Source organism: Macaca mulatta, chromosome 7 (assembly GCF_049350105.2).
Source record: "Macaca mulatta isolate MMU2019108-1 chromosome 7, T2T-MMU8v2.0, whole genome shotgun sequence".
NCBI lineage: Eukaryota > Metazoa > Chordata > Mammalia > Primates > Cercopithecidae > Macaca > Macaca mulatta.
In genome coordinates, this window is record NC_133412.1 from 105834815 (window position 1) to 105846915 (window position 12101).

At 35.0% G+C, this 12101-nt stretch overlaps 1 protein-coding gene across 2 annotated transcripts in view; it reads left to right on the top strand.

Annotated features, from left to right (window-relative positions):
• AKAP6 (A-kinase anchoring protein 6) overlaps positions 1 to 12101 on the top strand; it is a 526643-nt gene that overhangs the window by 409740 nt on the left and 104802 nt on the right. For both annotated transcript variants that reach the window (XM_015143518.3, XM_077940883.1), the window contains exons 10-11: positions 5866 to 6012; positions 9108 to 9332. In XM_015143518.3, the coding sequence (XP_014999004.3) occupies positions 5866 to 6012; positions 9108 to 9332 (372 nt within the window). The remainder of the gene's footprint in view (positions 1 to 5865; positions 6013 to 9107; positions 9333 to 12101) is intronic.

Sequence of the window (12101 nt, forward strand, 5' to 3'; positions counted from 1 at the left end):
GCATTAACACATTATGGTGAAAAGGGAGGCTTGTGCTTTTCACGCAGTGCATTTCAGTCTTCAATTAATGTGAAAGCACTACAATGCCTATGCAACTTCTCTTGCCTAGTGGTGCACCATTTATCATTGCAGTTTTACATTGACCTTGACACCCACTTCATTAGAATAAAGATTGTCTACCATTTAGGTTACATTGTTCCTCTGCACAGAGACCCCATGCAAATTTCTGTTCAGATAGAAGAGCTGCGAGGCTGTCAGAGGTCATCTGCATTAAATGATTGCAGCTATTTTCCAACTGCTTCTTTTCATTCTACTCAATTCAGGCTAGGAGGATCAATCAAGTCCTCTGCCTGAAACAGTGGGACTGCTGGGAATATAACTGTTTTTGGTAGTAGTGGATATGCCCTAAACAGTATTAAATATTTAATATAAACTCATTAAAGGCCATACAAAAGCTTCAGAAAGATATCAAATTTATAGAAATATCTAAGGGGATAGAGAACCTTTTTAAAAAGTAAATAAAAACATAATAATCAATATTATAATTTTACAGGGTATGATCAAAATAGTTCTTAAACTTACTAAATTTTACCTATAGGAGACTTTTTTCTCACCCTTGACATGGGTAAGAAAGAAAGGAGACAGGTAGACTTGGCATCCTTATGCCGTATTTTATATGAAATTGACATGAAAGTTTTCAGTTATTGGTGTTTTTATTTTTGTTCTATAACAGTGACTTCTAGTCTAGCTATATTTATTTTTAAAGGCTTAGATATTTGTTATTTAAAAGAAATGATTGGAGAAATAAGTTGCCAGGTCTCCTACTTAAGTTTTCTGAGTGATATAATTGGAATTAAATTATTAATGGGAGATACTTTAAAAAAGATTGTTTTATGATCTTCTATTAGGGAATTTGCAATTCATTTTCATATTTGTAGTTTGATTTATATTAAAGATAATGCAATCTATGTCCAATTAACAGTACATGGCCAGTGTAATGTGATTTCCAGATCATGCAAATGGAATAAGCTAGAAGAGGGGGAAAACTCAATTCTTAACCTCAGGTGTAATTTGCTGTGCGAGTTCTGGCAATTTTAAATGACATTGCACTTTTTAATTTTTCCAAAGGCTCCGCAGCAAATTTATCCCAATCAGGAAAACCTATTATTAATTTACAAGGACAATTGTAGGAGTCTTCATAATTTCTCTATGCAATTACTCACCATAAATTCTAATGATAAAATACAAGGAGTTTGCAAGAAATAACGACTATTATTTGTCTTGGACTTGAACCCTTTTCTTCAATTTTGAACATCTTCTGGATGTGTTGGTGGTACTGACTCCATGTGCAGCATCATATGCATTGTGAGATGCTACACACAAGTCTTCTGAAAAGGGGGGCAGCACAAGAGCTGCTGCAAAGGCAACACTGGCCTCTAGCAGATTCCTGCACTCTGCATGTACAGCTGAGCTTGGACCCTGGACTTTTATATAAAAAGACTCTTTGTTCACCACTGAATGGCATTAGGCATGGACTTGCTGAGGGGCCACCATGAAGCCTCGAATGAAGAGGGCAAACACTAGCCAGAAAACACGTGAGAGTTGTAAATAGACACATCCCTGGATTTTTTTTTGGCAAAAATGCGTATTTTCACACATTATTTTGCCAATAGTTTGGTGTTTTGGTGTGTTCCTAGCATTTGCTTTCTTACTGATAGACTAAGTAAGATATATTTTATTTTCTCAGTGTATTCTATCTATCTATCTATCTATCTATCTATCTATCTCTCTATCTATCGATAGATCGATCGTATCTATCAGTCAATCATGTGTATATGGGAAAGGGAATCTCGCTGGGTAAACAGGTGTTTGTGGCATTATTTGTACCAGGAAAGACATTCAATCCTGTCATTCTAATAACTAGATCATTTCCCTTGTTTTCACTTTTCCTAATATAAAGTCAACTGAAGCTCAGTTAAAAGTAATATGGTATAAGATATAAATGCTGAAACCCTGATGACACAGAATACAACAGCCCTATTCTAATAATCAAGAAATGTCTTTAGTTTAATTTGTGTGTTTCTCGCAGCCAAAGCTTCACTCTCTGTTCAGCAATGTCTGGTCTCTTTTCAGCATAACCAACAGAAGCACCATACAAAAGTCTTACAATGGATGTCTTAATCTCTCTGTGTGCTTTTAGAGCATTATTTTGAATTCCATCATGCTGCCTTTTTTCTTTCCTCTTCTGAAGTTTTATTACAACAGCAGAATTCCCTGGGAGCTTTGGGGGCAAGGTTCACATAATATAGCCCTGAAGTTTTGCTTAGGTGGAAGCCATCCCCCAATCCTGGCCATCTTTTGATGATCCTTCTGTTTCAAAAAGATTTCACTGGGTAGAGTCTTATAGCATTAGCTGTATATAGTTTATTTTTTATTTTTTTTATTTACCAGACAGTGAGCATCTACAACTCTTTCATGATGTTTTCTTTCTCTGACCTCACAGTGACAAGGCATCTTGTTCCTTAACATTGAGGGAGGCAGAAAAATGCTTGAGTTGCTCAATGTGTGCCTTCTATACCAGTTTCAAAATGGCTTATTCTTCTGGTTTCCATGGTGACAATTAACACTGTTTCAAGGCATTGTTCCAGTCTCCATTTGGGCAGAATTTTCGGTGTGATTTCTAACAAAAAAAAAGGAGGGGGACTTCGGTGTGGCGGGGAAGCCTTTAGCATAACTGTCAAAAAAGTTATCTCAATCAAGTCTTCATGCATTTCTAAGTATGTTTATTTCAGAAATTCCTGTTTTTGCTAACCTTGTTTTATAATTCAGTTTTAGCATTTGTGCTAAGTAAAGCACTCAATAGGAATTTTCTACAACTTCTTTAGTTCTTAGTTAAAATGGTGGGCTAGAGTTTGTAGTTATTTTTAACTCTTTTTTTTTTAAGTTTTATTTATATTTTATACACAGGGATGACATTTAGAATAGTAGTGTCCTGTGTCTTTAATTTAGATCATTCACGTATCTATTAGGAGGCTTCATTAGTCAAAATTGAATTGGCCAAGCAAATACACTTAATAATGTAAATATGGCCTTTCAAGAGAGTATATTTTATTTTTGACTAGACAGAGAGGCCCACAGCAGGTGCTGTGGGGAAATTAAATACTGGATGCTTATTTACCTTAGCACTCAAGAAAAGCTTTCTGACTTTAACTTTGCTAATCTCATTTTTGCCTATTGAAGAGTAGTCTATATCATAACATCCCCAGACTACAGGACACAATGGGGCAGCCTCTGCTCACTTACTGCTGTGGGTGGAATGAATATGAAGATTAAATTATCTTCTCACCACAGGATAAAGTAGCCCCACTTGATAGGATGACCGAAAACTGATAGAGCTGGCAGTTGATTCTCTGAGTCTAATGCTTCTGAAAAGATGTTAAGAGACAGAAGAGCAAAAACATACTAGCATCAACAAAAATAGAAGCTCCTGACATTATTACACATACAGCTTGAGCCCCTAAATCGTACTAGATTTAACCTTGAATGTGCTTCAAAACTTAAAATATTTTCACCTTAAATTATATAACATTTTAGTACCTTTCATTCATATATCAATACATCGAACAATTAACTAGATCCTCTTAGTTTTTATATTATAGTTTGAAGGCATTGTCTATCAGTCACACCTTTCATCAAGCTGTTTAGACAGTAGGCTATATGGTGACAAAGACTGAGAGCATACATAAAGACAAGTTTCTTTTAAATGTAATAACCTTTTATAATAGCTATTGCAGTGACTACTTATACACATTTAATGGAGAAGATTAGTTGATTACATCTAAAATTAAATTAATTGCTTTTTATATTTTTATTTGTGTAAGACTGTCGTTTTTATGGGACACATCTAAGCTGTTTCCTTTCTTGACTGGTCTGCTGTGTGAGAGCTGTTTAAAGTTGGGGTGAAGAGGGGGGATGAGCTTGTCACAAGTTAAAGGATAACTGGTAGAGGCCATTCCCAAGTGGCACAGCCAGAGGACTCTCTCTGTCAATGTGTAATACCATGTGGCATAAGTAAAATATTTGAATAAGATTTTCCTGCCTGCCTGAAATACTGGTTCCCCCAATATTATGTGGAAATCTTACCAAATTAATTATGTAAATATTTGTCAGCTATATCATTTCAGATGGGAACCTAATTGCATAAAGCAGATTGTCATCTCCTCCAATCATCACATCACTCTAGAAACACTATCTAGGTTTCTAGAATACTTCTGAATATTGAATCCAGAAAATTCAAGTGGACAGTGTGTTTCCTAAGTGCTGGAGTAACATGGCCCTGGTAATTGCCTTCCATTAGAAAACGCAATCAGAATTTCTCTTGTATCACGGGCCAAATTCTAAAAGCGCTCTAAAGTAACCCTTGATTTTCTCCACTATGCATATTCATGTAATTTTGGATACTCTGACACCCTGATCAACATTCATTAATAATATGAAATGCTTTAAATCACCTCATTTAAAACATTTTGTTCTGTGATCCACAAATGACTAACATTTGGAGAAGTTTACATAATACAAATGATGTGCATGTTTAGTGTAAATGAAAGATTAAAATATGAAACTAAAAGTATGCAAACATATGCATGCAAATGCTGAAGATCTATTAACCGAAACAGTGATTTCACACCTTCTTTTCCTTTAATCTGCTTCCAATTGTATTTTTGTTTGGGATCTTATATAATATCATGTTTTCAAGGTGAATGAAATCACCCAAGTGCTTGGGCACATTTGAACTTACTGATTTACTTATTTCCAGAGAAAAGTTTTTATTAACTCTGATAAAAGTGTTTATCTTAGGGCACCCTTGGTCATTTAGGGCAAAGGAACAAATACTACCATGGAACTCAGTGACCTAAATATGGTGCCTGAAAGAAAAAAGTTTTAAAATTGCTATTATATTTTGGAAATGTGCTAAAAATGTAAAATATGTTTAATATTTTAACCAGAATCTAGATTTTCTACTCAGAGGTGTTTTTACATGTACATTTATAAAGTACAGTCATAGTCATTTATGGCTATCCATAATATAGGACTAACTATGGAGTTATCCAAATAGAGTTATTTGAAGAGAATCACCATAGTAACTGTCATATTAAATAGCATTTACATTATCTCCAGCAAAACATCTTTTAGGAGAGACTCTCTTGGCAGTTTGTTAGAATATAATACATACTCGGGGAGAGGGTTCTGTAGTCAACTATGATTTGGGGGATATTTTACAGTAATCAATAAGGAAGCATAGATTTGTAACTATACCTAAAATGGTGGCTTTCCTTTTTCTGTCTATGTGTACCTTTTCTCCAAGCCCACACAGAATTTTTAAGGAAAAGAAAATGAAAACAAAATGTTAACCGAGAATTCAGAGAACTTACATAATCTTCATGAATAATTTTATTTCTTCCACTTTGAGACTGGTCCTTTAGGGGCAGAGATGAGAGGTGGACAGCACTCTGGAGCCAAATGATGACCAAAATTAACTGTAATATTAAACCCCCCTAGACCAGTTATTGTCCTATTTGGAATATTTTAAAGATCAAATATGTGTATAAACTTGAGTTTAAGAAAGAAATCTTAGTCAACTAAATGTAATAACTGTGTGTGTGTGTGTGTGTGTGTGTGTGTGTGTGTGTATAATATATTCAGCAATATTCTTCATCTACTCAAAGTACTTACGTTTAGCCTCCCCATAAATTTTATTGGGAACAAAAACTTTTAATGCTCATAAGCATCACAAATTCTGTGTTCAATGATTTTCTAAGAACACCTCTCTCCCTAATGATATCTCTTTTTCTCTTTTCATTTTAGCGATACAGTGTGGAAATGTCCATCAGACACCTGAAAAAGACGGAGCTGCTTAGTAAGGTTGAAGCTTTGAAGAAAGGTGGCGTTTTACTACCAAATGATCTCCTTGAAAAAGTGGATTCAATTAATGAAAAATGGGAACTGCTTGGGGTATTTGCATTTTTATTACTGTTTGTAGGTTATGTGTACATTTTTTGCGTAGTGAAGTACTCTATCTGTCTGATTTCTAATTTGAGGCACAAATATCTCTCTCTTTCAATTCACTACCTACATTTCAAACAAGCTATTCATGCTATTATGGGAAAGACACTGCTTTTCCTCTTCTGTTGATTTTTTTTTCTGAGCTTGACTCCTCTCAGATTTTAATAATTTTGGTTCTTTAATACATGAAAAAGTAAGTAAAATATTCCATGTATTATGGGTATGCACCAAGTCAACTATAATGCAGTATATCTGATATATACTGACTGTCATGCTTGAATGAATGTTAATAGAATTTATTCTGAAGGTACATGTAAGAGACATCTACTGTTTAACTATTTACTGTACCCTTAAGATGAAAAGTGGAGTTGTCACTACAGCTTTCAAGTCACACTAAAGCTACCAAAACAAAGATGCAAATTTGACCCAAATCTGAATTGCAGAATTGAATCAGCCTGTGTTTTGTGCCTCAATTTCCAGCTCACTTTTAACAAAAGCCAAAAAAAAAAGAAAAAAGTTTCATGTAATTCATTTCACGCAATGATGGTCTGGGTCTCAGCCAAAGACTGAGATGCAAGAATCTGGCAAAAAGGCAATATAGAGATTCTGTTACCCAGAGACCAGGATGGCACTGTGCAGGAGACAGTGCTGTCCTTTTGTTGGAAGACAGCTGAGAGAAAAGTTAAACTGTATTTTTTCATCAGCTTCTCTCCTAAATTGCCTTCACTTCAAATCAAGGGTAAGCTATATTTGTCAATTACCTAAATAATTAATTATAACAGCCAAGTATGGGCGATGTCAGTTATGGAGCATAATTTTGCATGCCTTCCAGTTTTCTACCTTAAAAAAATTTTTTTAGATAAATAATACTCCAAAAATATTTTGAATAAAAAGCTCTTCATGTACCTTGATGATTTGGAGGAATGCCAGTATTCTGTTTATGCCATGCCTAATCTGGGAGATTAAAAAACTGCAAGTTTAAGTCCTTGTTTCTCATTTAAATTCACTACACTCTGCAGTTGTGCAAAGTAACTTAAAATGTTAAAAGTTTTTCATCTAACATATTGTTGCTTTTTAATAATAATTAATGGCTTTCAATTTATAGTACGGTGACTTAAATCAAAATCTGCCAAATTCTACAGCATTCATTGATCTCAGACAGGAGAAATGTGGTTAGTGTATGACATTTTAAAAGGTTGTTTAGTACATAGATAAGAATAGCAACCTTATGTGCTTGATAAAGTAGTGATAAGTCTGTTTACATTGCATTTTAATATATCCATTGCTAATTTGATAAATAACAATAATATTTTAAGAAAATTGTTTAAGTTGTGTCACGTGTATTGCTTCCTCAACAGAATTTTAAGTCAATATTATATTGAAAAAAGAAATAATATTTAGCTATCCTTTATAAATCAGAGACTTTAAAAATAGTTGCCATTTTGGCAAAAATATCATTCAAATACAACATGCAGGTTTGCAGTGAGAGAGTAGGGTGAGGGAAGATTTTTTATAAATCCTGTACCATGCTAACACCACCAGGCATACTGTTTTAATTGGCATGATTACATTTTAATTGGCATGAAAAAAATTAAAGACAAGGATTTTAACTTCTAACAATAGTAAAATAGAGGGATATGGTTTTTAATATTACTTTCATCTAAGGTGAACAGTGTGGAATGGAAATACATTAGAATGAAATGTCAGTGGTGCGTACAGTTTAATCTGTGAAATTTTGTCCCCTGTGCTGCATATTACTCTGTCTCAATTGCATATTAAACAACCCTATCAAGGCAGGCATTGGCATCTGCTGTGCTGACACAAATTGTGAATTAAATGAAATTGATGTCCTCTGTCGTATATTTATGAAGACGGACCATTCTCTGAAGTATTCTGTTTATGAAGAATTTATGATTGCAAACTGTTCCAGAACAAAAAAGTGGCAATAAATTCTTTTTTGTGACCCTACCCTCCAAGGGCATTGATTTCACCTCCTGCTGCTACTTTTGTTACAGCGTAAAAACAATAGCTAAATCTGGATTCCACTGAGGGTCTTCAAATTATCAATATTTTCACCATGAAAATACAAGGGTGTCACCATGAAAATACAAGGGTGTTGCCAAGAAAGGCTATTTTTCTGCTACAATCTCCTAAAGATACTATTTACAGAACACTACACACCAGATGAATGTTTGTTGACTTAATTTTATTTGTGTTTTAAAGCTTATTTTTGTATGTTTAATTCATCATTATAGATTTAAATCCTATTGATTGGGAGTGCTTTCCACCAGAAAGAAAAAAAGAAAAGAGCCCTCCCTGACAACACTCTCCTGCCATAGTGGTTAATTTAAGTAGGCTTCTGGCATAGTGAGTTGGGGATTATTTTAACACATATTCTATATTAGAAAGTCCAGCATCCAGAAATGCAAAATGGAAAGAATTGTGGAATTGAACAATTTCCAAGTCAGGTAAAATCAACAAAATCACCAAGGAGGCTTCCTTTTCTTAAAACCCTTTAGTTACATGGTTTCAGGAATACGTCACAAAACAAAAAAATGGAAGTTAATTCTCCATGCTTCATCTACTCTTGGTCTCTTTAGTATATTTATTAAACTTATATCTCCTGAACGTTTTATGTGCAGACTGTTTTACTATAAAGTCCTATCATGAGAATTCAAATGAATTTTTCTCTGTGACCAAAAAAATTCAAATGAATTTTTATCTGGTGAACTATGGGCCAAATCTCCTTTCTATTAAAGGAAAGTAAGTGAATAAGGAATGAGGTCTTCTTAAGTATCCGCTGGTACTCAGAACAACTTGCACTGAGAATTCAAATACTAAATGGAACAGCGACCTAATCTGAACTGAAAGTCAGTAGTGAGGTGGCAGGTATAGATGGACGCTTCCAGATGGCTCTTGTTACCAACAAAAGTGTAATGTGTTTCTGGTACCTAAGCTAATCTATGTTTTTGTTTTTTTGTTGTTCGTGGTGGGTTTTTTTGTTTGTTTGTTTTATTTTTTTGTTTTTTAATCTGATGCATTAGAAAACCCTAGGAGAGAAGATCCAGGACACAATGGCAGGGCACAGTGGGTCCAGTCCACGTGACCTGCTCTCTCCTGAAAGTGGAAGCCTGGTAAGGCAGCTGGAGGTCAGGATCAAAGAACTGAAAGGGTGGCTAAGAGATACAGAGCTTTTCATCTTCAATTCCTGTCTGAGACAAGAAAAGGAAGGAACAATGAATACTGAGAAACAACTGCAATACTTTAAGGTAATAAAAAAACAATCAAAGTTGATAAAAAGCTCTTTTTATGGTAGGGATGAAATATTTATCAAGTACATAAAGTATTATACCCATGTATCTATGTATCACTGTGCACCTAAATGTTTCCTTGAATTTATAGACAACCTCCACATTTCTTATATGCCTCTGTGTGTATAAAGATGAACATTAAGCATATCAAATATACATCGTAGAGGGAAAATCTCTGCTGCACGTGTGTGTTTTGCAATGCTTGTTGAGGGAGAACTTTGATGAATTAAAAGCAGACCAGCAAACATTAAAGATTACTAAGGCCTTTGAAGGACAGACCTAAATGTTCTATAAATAACTTGGATAAAAATACTTACACAAATTGACATGATAAAAACACATGATTTAATTGAAGTCCATTACTGCTAACAAAAGGAAACATAATTTTTACATATGAAAGAGTCAACTACTTATGGAGGGAAGAAATAAAGCAAAACAAGTTCCTATATTACAGGCATATTCCATTATAGAATCTACCAACCTCAGCAACACAACTATTCATATTCACTATATGTCCATGGAGAGGCATTTCACCTGGTTTGTTTCTATTGTTTACACAATATCTATTTAAAAGCAATTTAACATTAGAATGTTTTCCCCTATTGCCCAACCTAGCCCATACTGCTTGAATCTTTCCATAAATGCAGTCATTATTTGGGTTCTGGCTAGTGTCAGCCTGAGGCTTTGGGGTTGCAGAATTTGAATTTGGTGGCAATAAATCTTCATCACAAGAAATCTTAGAGAGGAGTAAAAGGAAAAACAAGAAGAAAAGAACTTTTTGGAACCAAGCAACCATTTCTTCTCAAAGCATTGTAGGTCCAAGTTTTATTCATCCCACCCTGCCTGCAATCATCCAGTAATCTGTCAGAAAATTTAGTCACATGTGATTCACATTCTCTCTGCCAAACAGGCAGAGTCATCTTGCTCACCTCTATAACCCAAGAGGAGGCACCCTCAAAGACAAGACCACAATACTTCCCAATAAACTATCTGCATTGCACACCTGTAAATTACCTTTCATTGAAAACCTCCTCTTCTGCCACTTAATGGACAGACCAAATTGGAAGTTAAAGTGTCTTGCCAAAGCAAATGGGTTTATGGTCTGAAATCTAATACCCAGATGATTTGCTGTTTTATCTCCACTTGACTCATCCTAACCTCTACTGCAGGGAGATGGAATCTTCAGATCTTTTAATGAAACTTTTCAAACTTTTTGAGATTATGGAGCCCTGATGATTTTTCTTTATGACTTGAAACTAGTTCCTTTCTAAAGTTGACCTTGAGGAGTTTGATCAGATAAGTTAGGGGGATCTAGCATAATGGCACTTTTTAATTGTTTTTAAAGAAAATTTTATTCATGACTGTTGGAATAAATCTCTTTCCTAGCCAGAATTTTAAATAATTCTGAGCTATTTACTCTTAGTGTTTAGTGTGTGATTAATCCAGTGTTCTGTGTGTTACCACATGCACTGGAAGAATGGAAGCAAATGTTTGTAATATAATAATAACATAATGTAATGTTTGTAACCTGTCAAAATTATAATTGGTAATAAGCATGTACAGAGTAAAAATTTTTTACTTACCACAAACCCAAAGAACAGGTACACTCTGCCTTTCTAAGTGATGAAACAGCTCAGACAGGAGAGTGACTGAAGAACCTTTTTACATATGAGAAACCCTCTGCCATGCTCTGCCTCTTGTGGGTTCCCAAAGGCCTCCTGCCATGACTCGTCACACAGAAGAGGACAGGCTTTATCCACAGGGTTTAGTTTTATGATTCTTTATCCTATAAATCCTCAGCCTTTTAACAGAAGTCCTTTATATGACACTAAGAGTAATGATAGATAAACTACAATGTACTCTCCAGGAGAATGGAAGGGAAGGTGCTACATATGAAACGGAAAACCCATAGCTTTGTAGACAGAACTGTGTTTCCTTCTGATAGATTGGTCTGGGATGAGACAAGGGATCAGGATCTTCAGTTTTCAGAAAAAAGGACAAACCAATTGTGGAACATTTTCCTTTTCTTTAAGCAATAAGTATGAGAAATATGGGACTAGACACAGGAGAAAATTCTACCCAACAAAGAAAGAGTCCAAACTCAGCAAGAGGGAAGAAACATGAAGGTGTGGACCTAAGAGCCCTGGGACAGGAATGCAGAGTTATCGAGGAATGAACACACTCTGACAACAAAATGCAGGAGAGCATGTCAGGGATTTAATGAGGCCAGCTGGCAAAGGGCCCCTTCGAGCTGCGTGTGTGCAGCTTCAATGCCGTTGGCTGGAAAGCACTACTTTTTAATGATGATCCTTCAGAGAGAAAAGAAAATAATTGCTTAATCATATGTTCCTTGTATCCCATAACCAAATTCATTATTCTAAATGTTCAAAATGGGAAGATATTATTCCTTAGCAGCTAAACAAGGCCACAGCACTGGCCTGGTCCCAAAACCAGTTGAGGAAGAGCAAGTTTAGACCTGTTACAAGACTTTGTCATCAAGAAGGTGAATGAGTGGATTAGATTTAATAACCTTGTTGATGATTAATGAACCAAATCTGCTTTCATAATTTAAATTTGACAAAGCACTTTTATGCATATTGTTATACTTAAAATATACACTAATTATATAAGTCAGAAAATTATGATTACCTTCTTATATGTGTGGGTATTTATTTTTATGAATGAAGAATTTGAGTTGTGGGAAGGTAATGTGACTCGTTTGAATCC